This window comes from Lepus europaeus, chromosome 15 (genome assembly GCF_033115175.1).
Source record: "Lepus europaeus isolate LE1 chromosome 15, mLepTim1.pri, whole genome shotgun sequence".
Classification (NCBI taxonomy): Eukaryota; Metazoa; Chordata; class Mammalia; order Lagomorpha; family Leporidae; genus Lepus; species Lepus europaeus.
The window spans coordinates 7,308,099-7,324,837 of NC_084841.1; the positions used below are offsets into that span (position 1 = coordinate 7,308,099).

Sequence of the window (16,739 nt, forward strand, 5' to 3'; positions counted from 1 at the left end):
GTAGGTGCAGCCATTATGGGAAGGCAAAGGAATGGCAGATGAAGGCTTGTGGTAGTGAAGCTTGTTACTGAAGATTAGATTTCCAGAGTGCCAGGGTCTAGATGTGTGCAGTGGCTAACCTTGTCTTCTCTGGAATGTGTATCCCAGGGAGCAGGGGGACGCGCAGAGGCCTGAGAGCTTTTCTGCGGCTGCTGCTGCTCAGGTGCTTCAGTGCACAGCCGTCCAGTGCCACAGAGGCACGGGTTAGGGTGGCGTGTTCTGGTCTCCCCCACCACCGTGAACTTCAGCCAGTCACTCTCAAGTCTTCTTCAGGCACCAGCTTAGAGGACCTAAAACCGTGTCCAGAGTAGAGGCAAAAGTGATTATATTTGTTTCTGTTTTCAGAGTAGGAGTTCTGATAAAGAATCGTTCTGTTCCTGTTTGTAAACTACAGAAGGTTAAAGGAAGGAAGAGTATTGCTTGAGGCAATAAATAGATTTAAAAAGCAGAGCTGTTTAGGAATATTCTAGGTATATAGCAACTAAGACAGTTGTATTATGGAACCATCAGATAATTTGGTTGTTATGATGACCTTCAAAAAGGTAGATTTTGCTTTTGTAGTTTCTGATAACAAGACTAGGAAGTGTAGTAATTCATTTTACAAGATTATTATCTAAAATAGCCAACACAACATTTTGGGAAATTTCTTTGAATTTCAGTTATACAGAAAACGTGCTTCTGGGCATCCTTCTTGTCCTTACTTAGGTATGTACCAGGAAGGTAATCAGTATGTCACAGTTCTGCAGCAGTGAAGGGCTCCTTCTTTTGATGTATGGGGATGAAAGAAAGTAGTTCTGAGTCCGTTACGCACAAGAAAGTCAGTGCAGTAAGTGCCTGGTACCCGCGGTGGTCGGGAGAACCCAGCATTCCTGGGCGCATGTTGCTGGAACAGGGGCTGATTCCGCAGGCCCTGGGAGTGTGGCGATTGATGTGCAGATGGGGGTCCAGGTGCATCTGCTTCAGGGTCTGAGTGCTGCTGCGGGCCACTGCAGTCTCTAGGCCCTTGTAAAGGAATGTGGGGAGACTCTGAAACATTGTTTATCATTGTAGTATTTTCTAAGCATCATTGCCCCAGTGCATGTGTGTATAAATTCATATAAAATGGTTGGGATTGTTTGAGATACACTGAGATTAAAATTCATTAAAATGCATTTGGGTTAGTTAGGTTTCTTTGAAAATGGAAGCATGCCTGTGTAGGGTGTGGCTTGTCTATCATTGAAGTCCTGAGGGGTGGAGTTGATTTGCACATCCTGGGCAGTGAGAGGCCGGAGGGGAAGAAGGCAGACCGCTGCCCTCCTGTCCTTCCTGTATGTTGCATCGGTGTTCTCCATCCCCAGGCGTCTCCACTTCGTCCTTCACAGTACTTACAGGGGACCACTGGCTGAACAAGACGATGGGATACTGTGGAAATGCTTGGGCTTTCTCTTCAGATTCAGTGTAGAATTCTTTGCTGCTAAGTTTTTACATAAAATTCCTTCAGATTTGTTAAATTTTCCTTTATACAAGCTTTTCAGAAACATGTTTTCCTGTTTACACTGTTTCCTGTCACTTTCAGGTAAAATGAATACAATCTTGAGTAATAATACAAATCACTCTTCCGTAAGACACGTATGAAGTCCTGTTGCATGCCATCTGTTACTGTGGAGCGCAAGGACGGTAGTTATTATTCTAGATTAGTGTCTTACTTTATCACTGGGAAGAGCTAACTACAAAATGTTAATGGGTAAATGCATTTCCCTGAAAAATTATGGGTACTCTGCATATTTGTATTTCAGAATTTACCTTGACTTAGGAAAAAGTAACCAGTTGGAAACCTTTTGGGTTGGTGGATTTAGTTCCCTGTGAATGGGATCCAGTGGAGATTGCTCTGTTATCCTGGAAGAGTTTGTCCTGATCTTTGTGCTAATTTGTGTTTTCTAATGTTCCAGGTTTATGCAAATGGCATTCGGAACATTGACCTTCACTATATCATTCGTAAACTGGCAGCTCCGGTGATCTCTGTGCTCTTGCTTTCCCTGTGTGTACCATATGTCATAGCTTCAGGCGTCGTTCCTTTACTAGGTGAGTGATGCTGGCTGGGAGCTTCGAAAGAGCACTTCTGTTAATATGGAGTCGTTCTTGCCACTGTGGTAGGGGAGGCTGGCTCACTCTCAAGTTCAGCTAAACAGTGACTTCAGAAGACTGCTTTTCATAGAGCAGACTACTCAGAGTAGGTGAGAAGCATCTCTAAAGCTCTGCGGTAGTTTCCTGCTTTAGGTAGTTGATTGGGTATTGAAGTTTTGTTTTTTTTTTTTAAGACTTTTTTATTTATTTGAAAGGTAAAGTTACAGAGAGAGGGAGAGACAAAGGTCTTCCATCCACTGGTTCATTCCCTAGATGGCCACCAACGGCCAGAGCTGACCCAGTACAAAGCCAGGAGCTTCTGCCAGATCTCCCACATGGGTGCTGGGGCCCAAGCACTTGGGCCATCTTCCACTGCTTTCCCAGGCCACAGCAGAGAGCTGGATTGGAACTGGAGCAGCTAGGACTTGAACCGGCACCCTTATGGGATTCCAGCGCTGCAGACAGAAGCTCAACACAGTACGCCACAGCCCTGGACCCTGGGTATTGAAATTTGTACTCCTCCCAGGGTCAATTTTCATCAGGTTGTTTTCTCCTGACTACAAGTGTTGTGACTATATTCCAGCCTGGGTAACTGGGGAGAGTTAAGCTGAGGGACAACAGGGAGCATTGACTACCTTTTCTGGTTCCTTCTGAGTTAGAAACTTACAGGCTTCTATATAGTTTTAATTGTGACTATGCCAAGTATCACACATACCACATTAAATTATATATGCCAAAGTAGAATTCAAAGCCCAGGACTTAGTTGACAGAACACTGTATTAAAGTTAATAATTTTGACTCTTTAGAATGATATTTTTGGGGCTGGTGTTGCAACACATTGTATTAAGCTGTTGTCTGCGTCACCGGCATCCCAATATGAATACTGATTTGAGTCCAGGCTGCTCCTCTTCCAGTCCAGCTCCCCCTAGTGGGCCTGGGAAAGCAGTGGAGGATGGCCCAAGTGCTTGGGCCCCTGCACCAATGTAGGAGACCTGGGTGGAGTTCCAGGCTCCTGGCTTTGGCCTGTCCCAGCCCCATCTGCTGCATCCATTTGAGAAGTGAACCAGCAGATGGAAGATCTGTCTCTCTCTCTTTCTCCCTCGCCCTCTCCTTCTCCCGCTCCCCCTCCCCCCTTCCTTCTCCCTCACTCTAATTTTGCCTTTCAAATAAATAAAATCTTTTCAAATGATATTTTTAATAAAAATAGTTTGTTTTTCCTATTATTTTGGTTATAGTAGGAGTATCGTGATATCTTATTATTATATTCTGCTTATTAATGTATGTTGTCTGCCCACTAATAGTATTATAGACTTTAAGATTTGCTGTTTGGAATTCCAAACCAAAACCTTCTCATATTTGCATTATTAGAAATTCCATTGTGAGCTCTATTGGAAAGATTTTAGGATGGGAAAAGAGTTTTTTTTTTTAAGATTTTTTTATTATTATTATTATTATTTGAAGGAGTTACAGAGAGAGGTAGAGACAGAGGGAGAGGTCTTCCATCCGCTGGTTCACTCCCCAGATGGCTGAAACGGCTGGAGCTGTGCCGATCTGAAGCCAGGAGCCAGGAACTTCTTCTGGGTCTCCCACGTGGGTGCAGGGGCCCAAGGACTTGGGCCATCTTCTACTGCCTTCCAGGCCGTAGCAGAGAGCTGGATGGGAAGTCAAGCAGCTGGGAATCGAACCGGTGCCCATATGGGATGCCAGCGCTTCAGGCCAGGGCTTTAACCTGCTGCGCCACAGCGCCGGCCCTGGGAAAAAAGTTTTAAGTGAACATTTTTAGGTTCTGTTTAGATGTTTAACATTATTATTGTTATTGTTATTATTATTATCAGAGGAGCATTGGGAGATATTTTTTCAACTCTGTGCTAGAGATTAGGAAACAGGTTTATAGAGATTTCAGACTCTGCACTTAGCTCCAGAACCCATGCTTTTTTTCACCACAAAACTCTGTTGCATTATTTGGAATAACCACTTGAGGATATTAGTTTTCTTATTTCCTTGGGAATATTTCCTCCGATTTTTAAAAATCATTTGTTTATTTGAAAGAGTTACACAAAGGAGAAGACACAGTGTGTGTCGGGGGTTCTTCCATCCTCTGGTTCACTCCCCAAGGAGCTGCGCCGATCAGGAGCCGGGAGTTTCCTCCAGGTCTCCCACTTGGGTGCAGGGGCTCAAGCACTTGTGTCATCTTCTACTGCTTTCCCAGGCCATAGCAGAGAGCTCGATCGGAAGTGGATCAGCTGGGTCTTGAACCAGCACCCATATGGGATGCCAGTACTGCAGGCAGCAGCTTAATCCGCTATACCATAGCACCAGTCTCTCTTCCTCTGATTTTAACCACTCCTTCCAACCCCAAACCTAGCCCCGCCCCCCGCAAGCAAGAGTTAAAGCTTATGAGTTAGATGTTTTAGATGTTGAGAAACAAATAATTAAGTGTTCTAAAAGGAACAAGACAGTGTAGAGTAAGAGAGTCGATGTGAGTTCAAGGCTCCTTTCTCTGAGTTACTTTTGGTCTTGGATGAAAAGGAATAGATCTTTCACTGTGAAAGCAGTTTTGTTTGTGTTTTCAGCTGTGTGTGGCTGGAATGCATAACTGATAGCACTGCTTGTGGACTGTTAGAATCCATGTTGTTTGATCTGGAAGGAACTGCACCAGTCATCCAGCCCCCCCATTTTATAGGAAAGGAAGCTGTGCCCCCTTCCCCTCTTTCTAGAGAAAGAGTGTACGTCATTTCACTGTTACTCCATATACACGTGTAATAGTTTCCTTTCCTTTGTTGATTTTACAGGTGTGACTGCAGAAATGCAAAATTTAGTCCACCGGCGGATCTACCCATTTTTACTGATGGTTGTGGTCTTGATGGGAATCTTGTCCTTCCAGGTCCGTCAGTTCAAGCGCCTTTATGAACATATTAAAAATGACAAGTAAGTCTTGCATTCCATTCATCTTGCCACTCTTGTTAAGGTCTTGTCATTTCTTAATCCTTGTAATGGGATAAATTATAGGAGGAGAGACTGCTCATATCCTGGTTCTGTTTTAAGGGAAGTTGGGGAGAACTTGCTAATAGATTGGGTGCAAGATGAGAAAAAGAGTAGAATCAAGGATTCAGTTGGCCTGAGCAACAGAGAACATGGAGTTGTCATTTATGAAGCTGGAAAAGACTGGGAGAAACTGGTTTGGGGGGGGAAGATTTTTTTAATGCCCATTCTAAATAATTTTTCAATCTGTATTCTTATGTTTTGTTCTGATCTTTATTAAATAGTGTTAAATTATAATTAGATGCTTACATTACAAACCAGTGTTGCTTGCACATGCTCTTTCTTTTTTTAAGATTCATTTATTTGAAAGAGTTAAATAGAGGCAGAATGAAAGAGAGAGAGGGAGAGAGAGGTCTTCCATCTGCTGATTGACCCTCCAAATGGTTTCAACAGTCAGAGCTGCGCTGGTCTGAAGCCAGAAGCTAGAAGCTTCTTCCAGGTCTCCCACACAAGTACAGGGGCCCAAGGACTTGGACCATCTTCCATTGCTTTCCCCAGGCACATTAGCAGAGAGCTGGATTGAAAGAGGAGCAGCTGGGACTCGAACCCGTGCCCATATACAGGCGGTGGCTTTTACCTGCTATGCCCCAGTGCTGGCCTCAAACACATGCTCTTCTTGTAAACGGGGGCTCCCAGATTATTCTGGTGATTGCACAGAGAGCCTCTGTGTGCTGAGGAAACCATTGAAAACTGCTACCTCATGAAGAGCTGAGGAAAACGGCCTTCTGGGAGAACCGAGCTGTTTTCCCTGTCATGTCCTTATGAAAGCTGAGTCCTCTATTCTGTGTTTTTGTTTGTTTGCTTGTTTGTTTGTTTTGAAAGATATGTTTATTTAAAAGATTTAGTGAGAGAGATTTTTTTTTTTAAGATTTTTATTTATTTATTTATTTGAGAGAATTACAGAGAGAGAGGGAGGACAGGAAGGTCTTCCATCCTCTGATTTACTCTCCAACAGCTGGAGCTGGGGCTGATCAATGCCAGGAGCTTTTTCTGGGTCTCCCACGTGGGTGCAGGGGCCCAAGCACTTGGGCCATCCTCCACTGCTTTCTCAGGCCATAGCAGGGAGCTAGATTGGAAGAGGGGCACTCTCCCGCAGCGTGGGCCCCGAGTCCTCTATTTGGATGGTGTCTGTCTAGCAGATAGTCTGTGTCCCGGCTTGCTGGAGGGAGCCCCAGTTCACACCTGCTGCCCTCATGTCATTGTCATCAGCTCCCTGTCTGACTCTTGGAGCCCTCAGCGTGGACATCCCTTGATTACTCTGAGGACTCTCAGGTTTACAGTGTTCAGGCTTCTCCAAAGCACCTAGTGACAATTTAAGAAAAAACACACTTAAGCAGTACAAAGGACTGTTAGCTCTGAAAGAAGGGGAGATACTTTCAGCACTAAGTCAGTTTTTATTACCTAACTTGTCCTGGTGAAGAAGTAAGTACTTGAGACAGGATGACAAACCAGACAGCCCTGAGGCCTTCCACCTGCTTCCTTTTCATAATGGCACCTGCTCTCCTTCACTCCTGCCTTTCTGAGTTGCTTCCACAGCACCCATTCCCATCTCTCATCATTCCCCATTCTTTTTTGCTATTTTCCTTCAGCTCATATACCCTCTTCTCTTTCCCTGTTTCTTGATGTACAAAACTGCTTAACTATAGACTCCACTGAAGGCAGCTTGTCTGTGGTTGTGGGTCTACTTTCCAGTGTGGTATAGGAATTGCCATGTGGGTGGGTGGATGTTGGCATGAAAAAGTATAGGGTGAGAGTCGGTATGGGTTCAGAGTTACTTTTGACTCACTTGCCTCCTCATTGCCACAGTGCTGACCCCTCTTGTATAACTTGATGTGCTTTGTGATCACATGTGTGTCAGTAGCACTGTGTGTATTGTGTTGGATGTTGCTCAGTTGTCATTGTTGAAAACATTTACAAAATCTTCATTATTTACAGGAAACATTGGTTAGGTGGGGAACAGTGGGATGAGGAATTGTTAGCTTCAAGAAAAGAACTGGTAAGACCAAAGAAAGGGATTAAACAGTGGAGTGGTCTCAAACAAAGAAGCAGCAGGATGAATGCGCTTTTTTTTTTTTTCTTTCATGCACTTTTTTTTTTTAAGAAAACTTTTATTTTTTTTTTTAAAGATTATTTATTTATTTGAAAGAGTTACTCAGAGAGAGAAGAGGCAGAGAGAGAGAGTTCCATCCAATGGTTCACTCCCCAATTGGCCGCAACGGCTGGAGCTGTGCCAATCCAAAGCCAGGAACCAGGAGCTTCCTCTGGGTCTCCCACTTGGGTGCAGGGGCCCAAGCACTTGGGTCATCTTCTACTGCTTTCTCAGGCCATAGCAGAGAGCTGGATCGGAAGTAGAGCAGCTGGTTCTTGAACTGGTGCCATATGGGATGCCAGCTCTTCAGGCCAGGGCGTTAACCCACTGTGCCAGCCCCCAAAAAAGTACAACTTTTGAATTATAGTGGTCCTCCCCCATAACCACCCTTCCACCTGCAAGCCATCCCATCTCCTACTCCCTCTATCATCCCATTCTTCATTAAGATTCATTTTCAATTATCTTTATATACAGAAGATCAACTTAGTATACACTAAGTAAAGATTTCAACAGTTTGCACCCACACAGACACAAGGGTGAATGCACTTTTAAAAGGTGCCCTGTTAAGCTGCCAGGCATAAGTTGCCAAAATACCTCATTAAGCTTGTGTGTGCTGAGAAGATGGCAGGTTTGAGTCAAGGTGCAGAAAGTAATGGTGAAAAGCAGTAGTGACCACATGGAGCCCTCAGCGCAAGCCAGGCCTTTGTCACCAGCGTTCATAGAGCTCCCTGTCTTAGACCAGTCAGATGGCATTCCGTGGTCAGGAAACTGGCTTCACTCTCCTGCAGGGTCACTCACAGCAGAGGTGTGCAGGCTTCTCCTGAGCACTCTCCCAGAGTGCACTGCTGCCTTCTGACTGCTTCCCCGAGCACGTTCTCGCACAGCCTCTACTGCCGTTGTCATCCGGCTTCCCCTGCCCTGTGCTCTGGTGCTCAGCCCCCAGGCCTTCAGTGCCCCCTCTCTGGAACTCCTGCTCTGCCCTGTTGCAGACATGGCTGTCTCCTTGAGGGCTGGGATCTCTAGCCTGGTTGCTACAACATTAACCTTGACCTTGTTTCTACAGTTCCACGCCTTTTGCCATTGCCATCTCCTTTAACCACATCATAGTCAGGAGCAATCACTGTTCTATCCTTGGATCTAGCCCCCTACCACCTGTCACGTGAACCCACTCACTGCCTTGCCATCTGCCCTCTGACCTCACTGAAATCTGTGCTTTGAGGTCTCCCTTTCTCTAGAGCTAGAGCTTCTCAGGATCCTAGTTTGTTCCTTATCCAGATTTCTGATGATCGTTTTGTAGTCCGTTTCCTCAGATCGGTTAGCTTAGCTGTTTATAAAACAGGAACCCATATGGCGGGTATTTGGCCTGGTGGATAAGAAGCCTGTGGAGATGCCTGAGGGGTACCCGGATTTGATGCCTAGCTGTGCCTCCTGATTCCAGCTTCTTGCTAATCTTAGCAGACCCCGGGGGAGACAGTGGTGATGGCTCAAGTGATGAGAGTCCTGCCTCCCAGATGTGTGAGATTTGGATTGAGTTCTGAGCCTGGCTTCTGGCTTCAGCCATTGTTATCATTTAGGGAATGAATCAGTGATTTGAGGAAGAGTGTTTCTCTCTCTCTCAGCCTCAAAGTAAAACAAACAAAAAAACTTAATTAACCTTAATGGGTAAATCTCCTGTATTCTTTTCTGTTCTCCAACCCACCCCAGCCCCTAGTGTGTTGAGTTTCTGACATCCTAACCCATCAACTGAAGCACTGCTCCACTGCACGGCATGGGAGCCCTTCCAGGCTTTGCTGGCCAAACCCAGGGCTCGTGGTCGCCGTCCTGCCTTTGTGCCTTTTGCAGGTTTTCATTCTGGACTCCGCTTTGACCGAGACTAACCACCCTGTTTTTGCACCTAGATACCTTGTGGGGCAGCGCCTCGTGAACTACGAACGAAAATCTGGCAAACCAGGCACATCACCACCTCCACCGTCGTCCCAGGAATAAAGTGATTGTCTCAACTCCTTGACCTCCCCCTTGCCTTTACGTGTCCTTTTTTGTGGACTTCTCTCTCTGGAGGTTTTCCCGGTGATCTCTCAGCACTGTTTTTAAGTTTCATGTAATTGACTCGTGTACTCAGCATTCAGAGGGCAGCCGCCTGGGCTCTGCTGCTCTTGCGTGCGTCTGCTGACGTCACTGCTGTCTGAGATCTGTATATGTGTAAATAGAAGCTCCTTGAGACCCTCACACCTTGGATTAAACAGAATGTGCATTGTACATCTTTAAACAAAATGTATATTAATTTATTAAATTTAGTTGTCACTTTATTTTGGACCTGCTGTGATCGCGACAGGAAACGTGCCACAGAGCAGTGGTGCACAGGCAAGACTTGTCAGTGACGTCTTGTGGAGTGCCGTTGCGATGTTCCCAGCAGTTCTTACTAAAGAAACTGCGCATTCTGTCTTTCTTGGCTGTTCAGACCTTACCAGGAACATAAAAGGAAACAAGTCGAAGTCATCAGTGGAGCGTCTGTGGTAAGAAAGAATGAACTCTGTGCTTCACTGTCAGTCGTTTTTGGAAGTTATTTTGTGTAACCCCAAAGCTGTTGTACATTTTCTACTGCCTGATTTTTTCATGTGTCTGTGTTTGTAAGATTGTATAGTATCTTGTGCTAGTAAGAAAATTAATTTTGATAATTTAATATTCCTAGTGATCAGCATCGGGAATTGGGTTTTTGTGCTTGTTAGGGGCATGTCTATACTTAGAAAAAAAAAAGAGAAAAAAAAGTCCAAATGAAGATTTTCATTAATTCCTCTGCCCCCTTTTCCACACATAGCTGTCTCTTTATTTTTGGCAGCAAGAGCCATAAATCGTACAGAATCACCAACCATAATGCATCCTTCTGAATTTAGGACATTCTGAGAGGCCTTTCAGTACAGCTGTGTCTTAGCTTGGCAGCTTGGAGAAGACTAAGAGCAGCAGTTGATGAGGATGAGGGAGTGCGTTTCTCCTACTTTTCCATCAGTAAATCCCAGCGTTTCCAAAGCTGTTTCTTTACAGAATAAAATTACAAATAAAACAGACTTGTTTGTGTTTGTCCAGAAGGAAGCTAGCTGAGGTGGCCTTTTAACATAGGAATATATTTCACTGGAAATGTGCTGTAAAACCTCAGAGACTGAACACTTACATACTCAGTTTTCACTTACAACCAAAGCTTCCAGATAAATGTTTAGAGAAACAGAATGGTTGGACACATGATCCAAGTATTTAATGGTAATGGGATATTGTAAGGATAGTGTTCGTTTTTGGATGACAGTTTACAAGTTCTCATAGAAAATAGACAGCATAGGGTCATCAAAAACTGTAAGAAAATTTCCAAATAGTATTAAAATCCATAGACTAAAATTGGAGAATTCTAAAAACATGAAAAGTCAGCCAAACATAAGGTAACCAAAATTGAGAGCAAGATATTCTGGTTGTTTTGTATTTCAAGAGTTATTCCCTAAGGGGAAGCAGTTACTTTAAAATATATCTTTAAAACGTCAGTATAAAAAAAACTTGGTATGGAATTCAGTGTTACACTCGTTGGCACTTTGTAGCAGCCATTCTGTTGTATTGAAATAAGGTTGCTAGCCATGCTTTCCCACAGAAATTTAGTCCCACTACAAAAAAAATTTAACATTTCAAAATGTAATGCCACCTGTCATGGTGTATGTCTATATTGATTGTTCTTTTGGGAGAAAAATATTGACGTGAACTGTAACTTTATTATATTAATTTAGGTTTCTTTTCATGTTTCAAGAAATTTGTAGATGTTGATATAAAGTCACTGGAACATGTCTTTCAAGAGAAAGAGATCTAGGCAGATACTATAAAACATTTTAAAAAGATTAATTCTACAAAACTATAAATGAGTCTTACGTTTTATAAAACAGCAGTATGAATGGCCAAAAGAATTGCCCTTTATTTCACTGGCAATTAACTTTTCATTGTCTTACGTAAGAATGCCCCCTAGTGTTTTAGTTGTGCTTTGTCTGTTGTTTTCAAGAAGATAAATACTTTAATAAAGAATTTTCTGGCATAATGTTTGCTTGGGTAGCATCCAGGTTTTACTGTTAAGCAATAGTTTTATAAATACTGAAAATCCATAGTTCAGAAAGTGCTAGAATTGCTGCCTTTCATGTAGAATTTTTTTTAAAAAAATCATAGTATAGTTTTGCTTTATTTTGCATTGGGCTAAAAGTCTTCAAGGAACTTGACTAGGAAAGAACTTTGTGCTTTATTACTATCTGTAAGTTGGAGACAAATCGACACTTGGGTTAGTTTCACGTGACCAGTTACAAATGGTCATAGTCTGAAGTGTGCAGTTGTTCATTATTAGCAAATTATGTTTGATTTTTTAAGCTATTAACTACTAATAGTTGAGATGGAAGCTGAAGAAAAATGCCAATGTGAAGTTTGTGTGTAGTTAGCCTTAAAGAAGCTCCAGGTTTTTAGGTGACTGTTCCCACCCTGTTCTCTGGAAAAACAGTGGAGATGGAATATCTCGATTCCAGATGTAAACAAAAAGGAATTTTTATTTCAGCATTTCATATAACTGTTACTACTGTGGATTTTTGTGCTGTTTTTCCTTTCCGTATTTAAATGATAGAGAATAACTTCCCTCAAATGATTCGATCCTAGGGATGTCATTTCTGTATTGGCAAAATGCTACTATTAAAGTGTAATTCTTGAATTTAGGTTGAATTTTGATGCCTTTTTAAAATGAAACCAAAAAATACCACACAGTTGTACACTGAATTGCATTTGCCAACACACACACAAGAGACTGTAGGACCATTATGTAAGAACACTGGCACTGTTTTTAAAACTTCGCAAGGTAGCTACTTCCTTTCATTCAGGATTGACTTTTTAGCTATTTAACTGTAATAAGTCTTACATTGTTAAATTAAATGATTGTTTAAAATCCTCTTTCAGAGTGTTAATTTTTCAGTCATCATCAAGAAAAGGCAAATTTAAAATGTCTTACCCTTGAAGTATTCTTGAAAGCCTCATTTGTAGAGGTCCTCTGACTTCTTGATGAAGCTGTCTCTCATCTGCCTGCTTCGTCTGCCCCGTCAGTGAGATGAGTGCTTTTCAGCCGAGCACTGCCCTGGGTCTTTTTGAAACAACCATCATCACGAGTAAGGGCTTCTCTGAAATCATTTCCATCAGTGTCTTTGGCATCGGTATAACACAAAGAGAAGACAGTGTCTATATGTTGTCATTCCTGTCTTTTTATAGGAGTGCCTCACTTTGTAGTCATGAAAGTTAACATGATTCCCTAGAAGGAAATGTAATGACCCAGGCCTAGGAGTGACTGTTGTAGAAGCTCAATAAAACACTTAGGTGGTGAGGATGTCAGTTTTCTATTGAAGCAAACACCCTAGACACCCAGCCCAGTTTTGTGTGTGTGTATTCTAAGATGCTCCCTTTTTATGTGGTCCACTGTTGTCTTCTGAGTTGAGAGAACAAAGTTGAATAAAGTGAACGTCAGTTGTATGTAGCCTAGTTTTGTTTGTGTTTGCTTTGTTGCAAGATTGCTTTAAAATTATGGAAATGTGCATTATTAACATTGGTAGATAATCCAGGTATTTTAAATGTAATTATGTCTAAGAAAAAGACCTTGTTACATGTGATTGTAGCCCCTTCTTCCTAAGTATAAAGTATAGTTACAGAGGACATGGGCCACCTCCTCTTGCCCCCTTGATTGGAGACCACCCTCACTGGAAAGAGTGAAGCATCTTGTTGTATGCTATGGGCAAAGTACCCCACGCTTCTGCACCTCCACTGTGAGATCAGAGTCAGAGTGGCTCTTCAGACGAGACTTAGAATAAACCAAACACAAACTCGGCTGCATAGTTGACCGTGAGTTCAGCAGAAAGGGAACCTGAGTAGCCCTTTCCCTCCTGAGTGTCTGTAGAGTTCAGACCTTTTATTTAGAGACTGTTTCTAGTTTCAGAATTTTTCTGTGATTTTTTTTTTCTCCCTATCAAGTGCATTTTTATTTACTCTAGATGCAAGGGTGATAGGGTAGAGGCTTTTTGAACCATAGACACCTTTAATCTGTGAAGCTCAGAAAGTGGTCACTAATTTTCCCCTTCCACTTGGAAGTTTGCTTGGAACTCTAGCAAACATACAGTGATTAGGAGAAGTGATTTATCCAGGGGCTGAGGAGCTAACATTCTCTCCCTCCCTATTTTTCTTGTTTTGCTTTTGGTGTCTCTTGTTTCTGGCACTGCACTTAGAGTTGTAGTTGGATGAGCTATGATATCTGCCTTCCGAGAATTTAGAAGTGGAACAGAACAGAGAGCAGGAGCAGAAGATTCCAATATAGACATAAGACTAAAATGCCTTGGGGCGCTGGTACGCGGCCCGGCTGCTTCACTTCTGATCCTGCTCCCTGCTGGTGTGCCTGGGAAAGCAGCAGTGCTCGGGTCCCTGCCGCCAACGTGGAAGATGGAATGACGCTCCAGCTTCAGGCTTGTCCAGCGCCGGCCGTTGCCATCATTTGGGGGAGTGAACCAGTGAATGAAGGATAAAGACACACACATATTCCCCCCCCCCCCGTCTTCCAGTGAAATCTTTTAAAAATGCCCTGGGAAGCTGGGAGAGGACTCGCCTGGCTGAGTCCTCAGTAACCCGGCTACTTCCTTGGTGACTGTTGTATACAGGATACATATGCCCTCTCTTCCCCACCCGTTCCTCTTCCAGCCTCCTGCTGTCTGGCGTTGCTCAGCCCTCGTGGAGACTGGTCCCCAGGGCTCGGAGCAGCTTGGCTTTGTAAGGGCACAAGTGGGAAGCAGGCCCCATGACCCTGCCCCATTCCCTGGGGTGGACCGTAAAAAGTTAACTTAGGGGATTAAAAGATGTTTATTTTGGTGCATAGTTTTTTCATAATGCACTTTTCCATGAGCTTTTTGAGAACACTGTGTGTATCCCCATTCTGTCTCCTTCCCCAAACTGCAGAGTCAGGTGGGCATCTGCCCGGCAGCCCAAACCACGAGATTCCTCTGCTGCCAGTCTGTGTGCTGTTGGACCCGGGGTTACAGTTGCCGACCCAAAAGTGCAGGGACACTTGTGTCTCCTTCCTTCCCCATATCCAGTCTAACAGCAAATCTTTGCAGCGTGAGTGGCTTTGTGTTCCCCCAGGGCTGCCATCCTTTCTCTGCTGCCTGCCTTCTTGCTGTTTCTCCACAGCTCCCTGCCCCTGCCGTCTTTTTTTCTATCGACTTCCACGCTGAGTCCAGTGTCCCTGTTGAGATTAAAGTGTATCACTTGATCCTTTACTCCCACGTGCTGTGGGTTCACCATACTCTTAATAAGCTCACAGTGGCCCTCAGTGCTGGGCAAGACATGTAATCACCCCTTCCTTCCCTCTCTGACCCCTCACCTCCATGTTCCGCCCAGGCAGCCCCTCTGCGTCCACAGCAGGTCAAGCCTCAGGGCCTTTGCACACCCTGTTTGTCCTGCCCTAATGGTCTGCACGCAGGCTTCCTTTGATCTCTTCATTTCTTTACCTAAAATTGCAGCAACTGGGGCGCTCCTGCGTGAGCCCCTGCTGAACTTCTCTGGGTTTGCTGCTTTCGTAAGTCGCTTATCTTGTCTTCACGTTTTTCCCTCGAGAATACGCTGCAGAGGTTTTACTCTCTGAAAGCTAAATTGCAGTTGTGATTCCCAGAATCCAAGGTCTCTATAGGGGTGTGGTACTCGGGCTTGCTAGGGGCTCGGGCATGAGTGCACAGTCCCACTTGACGCTCTCGCGGCCCCTTTCTCCCCAGGACCGCTGCTGGGCTCACTCCAGCTCTGCACTCCCGGGGGCGGTCACAGAATGGCTCCTCAGGCCCCACGCCCTTCCTCGGAGGGGCCTTTGGCATGCCCTCAGTAGCCCCTGGCGTACATCCTGGCCACACGGAGTTTCCACTGTGGATTTGTTTACAGGCTCCAGGAAATACTTCTGTCCACTCACGACTGGTGCGTGCGGTCCAGGTGGCCACTACGTCACCAGGGTGTCCACTTGGGACTGGTGTGTCCCATCTAGATGGCCGGTCCGTCACCAGGGTGTCTGTCCACTCGGGACTGGTGTGTCCCGTCCAGGTGGCCGGTCTGTCACCAGGGCGTCTGTCCACTCGGGACTGGTGTGTCCCATCTAGATGGCCGGTCCGTCACCAGAGCGTCTGTCCACTCGGGACTGGTGTGTCCCGTCCAGATGGCCGGTCCGTCACCAGGGCGTCTGTCCACTCGGGACTGGTGTGTGTGGTCCAGGTGTCCAGTCCATCACCAGGGCGTCTGTCCACTCGGGACTGGTGTGCGTGGTCCAGGTGTCCAGTCCATCACCAGGGCGTCTGTCCACTCGGGACTGGTGTGCGTGGTCCAGATGACCGGTCCGTCACCAGGGCATCTGTCCACTCGGGACTGGTGTGCGCGGTCCAGGTGTCCAGTCCATCACCAGGGCGTCTGTTCACTCGGGACTGGTGTGTCCCGTCCAGATGACCGGTCCGTCACCAGGGCGTCTGTCCACTCGGGACTGGTGTGTCCCGTCCAGGTGGCCGGTCCGTCACCAGGGTGTCTGTCCACTCGGGACTGGTGTGCGCGGTCCAGATGACCGGTCCGTCACCAGGGCGTCTGTTCACTCGGGACTGGTGTGTCCCGTCCAGGTGGCCGGTCCGTCACCAGGGTGTCTGTCCACTCGGGACTGGTGTGTGCGGTCCAGGTGGCCGGTCTGTCACCAGGGCGTCTGTCCACTCGGGACTGGTGCGCGCGGTCCAGGTGGCCGGTCTGTCACCAGGGCGTCTGTCCACTCGGGACTGGTGCGCGCGGTCCAGGTGGCCGGTCCGTCACCAGGGCGTCTGTCCACTCGGGACTGGTGTGTCCCGTCCAGGTGGCCGGTCCGTCACCAGGGTGTCTGTCCACTCGGGACTGGTGTGTGCGGTCCAGGTGGCCGGTCCGTCACCAGGGCGTCTGTCCACTCGGGACTGGTGTGTGCGGTCCAGGTGGCCGGTCCGTCACCAGGGCGTCTGTCCACTCGGGACTGGTGTGTCCCGTCCAGGTGGCCGGTCCGTCACCAGGGCGTCTGTCTACTCGGGACTGGTGCGTGCGGTCCAGGTGGCCGGTCCGTCACCAGGGCGTCTGTCCACTCGGGACTGGTGCGTGCGGTCCAGGTGGCCGGTCCATCACCAGGGCGTCTGTCCACTCGGGACTGGTGTGTGCGGTCCAGGTGGCCGGTCCGTCACCAGGGCGTCTGTCCACTCGGGACTGGTGTGTCCCGTCCAGGTGGCCGGTCCGTCACCAGGGCGTCTGTCCACTCGGGACTGGTGCGTGCGGTCCAGGTGGCCGGTCCGTCACCAGGGCGTCTGTCCACTCGGGACTGGTGTGTCCCGTCCAGGTGGCCGGTCCGTCACCAGGGCGTCTGTCCACTCGGGACTGGTGTGCGCGGTCCAGGTGGCCG

General features: G+C 46.2%; 1 protein-coding gene across 1 annotated transcript in view; it reads left to right on the forward strand.

Annotated features, from left to right (window-relative positions):
• Positions 1 to 12,797, forward strand: part of MARCHF6 (membrane associated ring-CH-type finger 6) — a 92,622-nt gene extending 79,825 nt beyond the window's left edge. The window contains exons 24-26 of the mRNA XM_062211682.1: positions 1,968 to 2,100; positions 4,935 to 5,070; positions 9,172 to 12,797. Coding sequence (XP_062067666.1) covers positions 1,968 to 2,100; positions 4,935 to 5,070; positions 9,172 to 9,259 — 357 coding nt within the window. The 3' untranslated portion in view covers positions 9,260 to 12,797. The remainder of the gene's footprint in view (positions 1 to 1,967; positions 2,101 to 4,934; positions 5,071 to 9,171) is intronic.
• Positions 12,798 to 16,739: the final 3,942 nt, after the last annotated feature.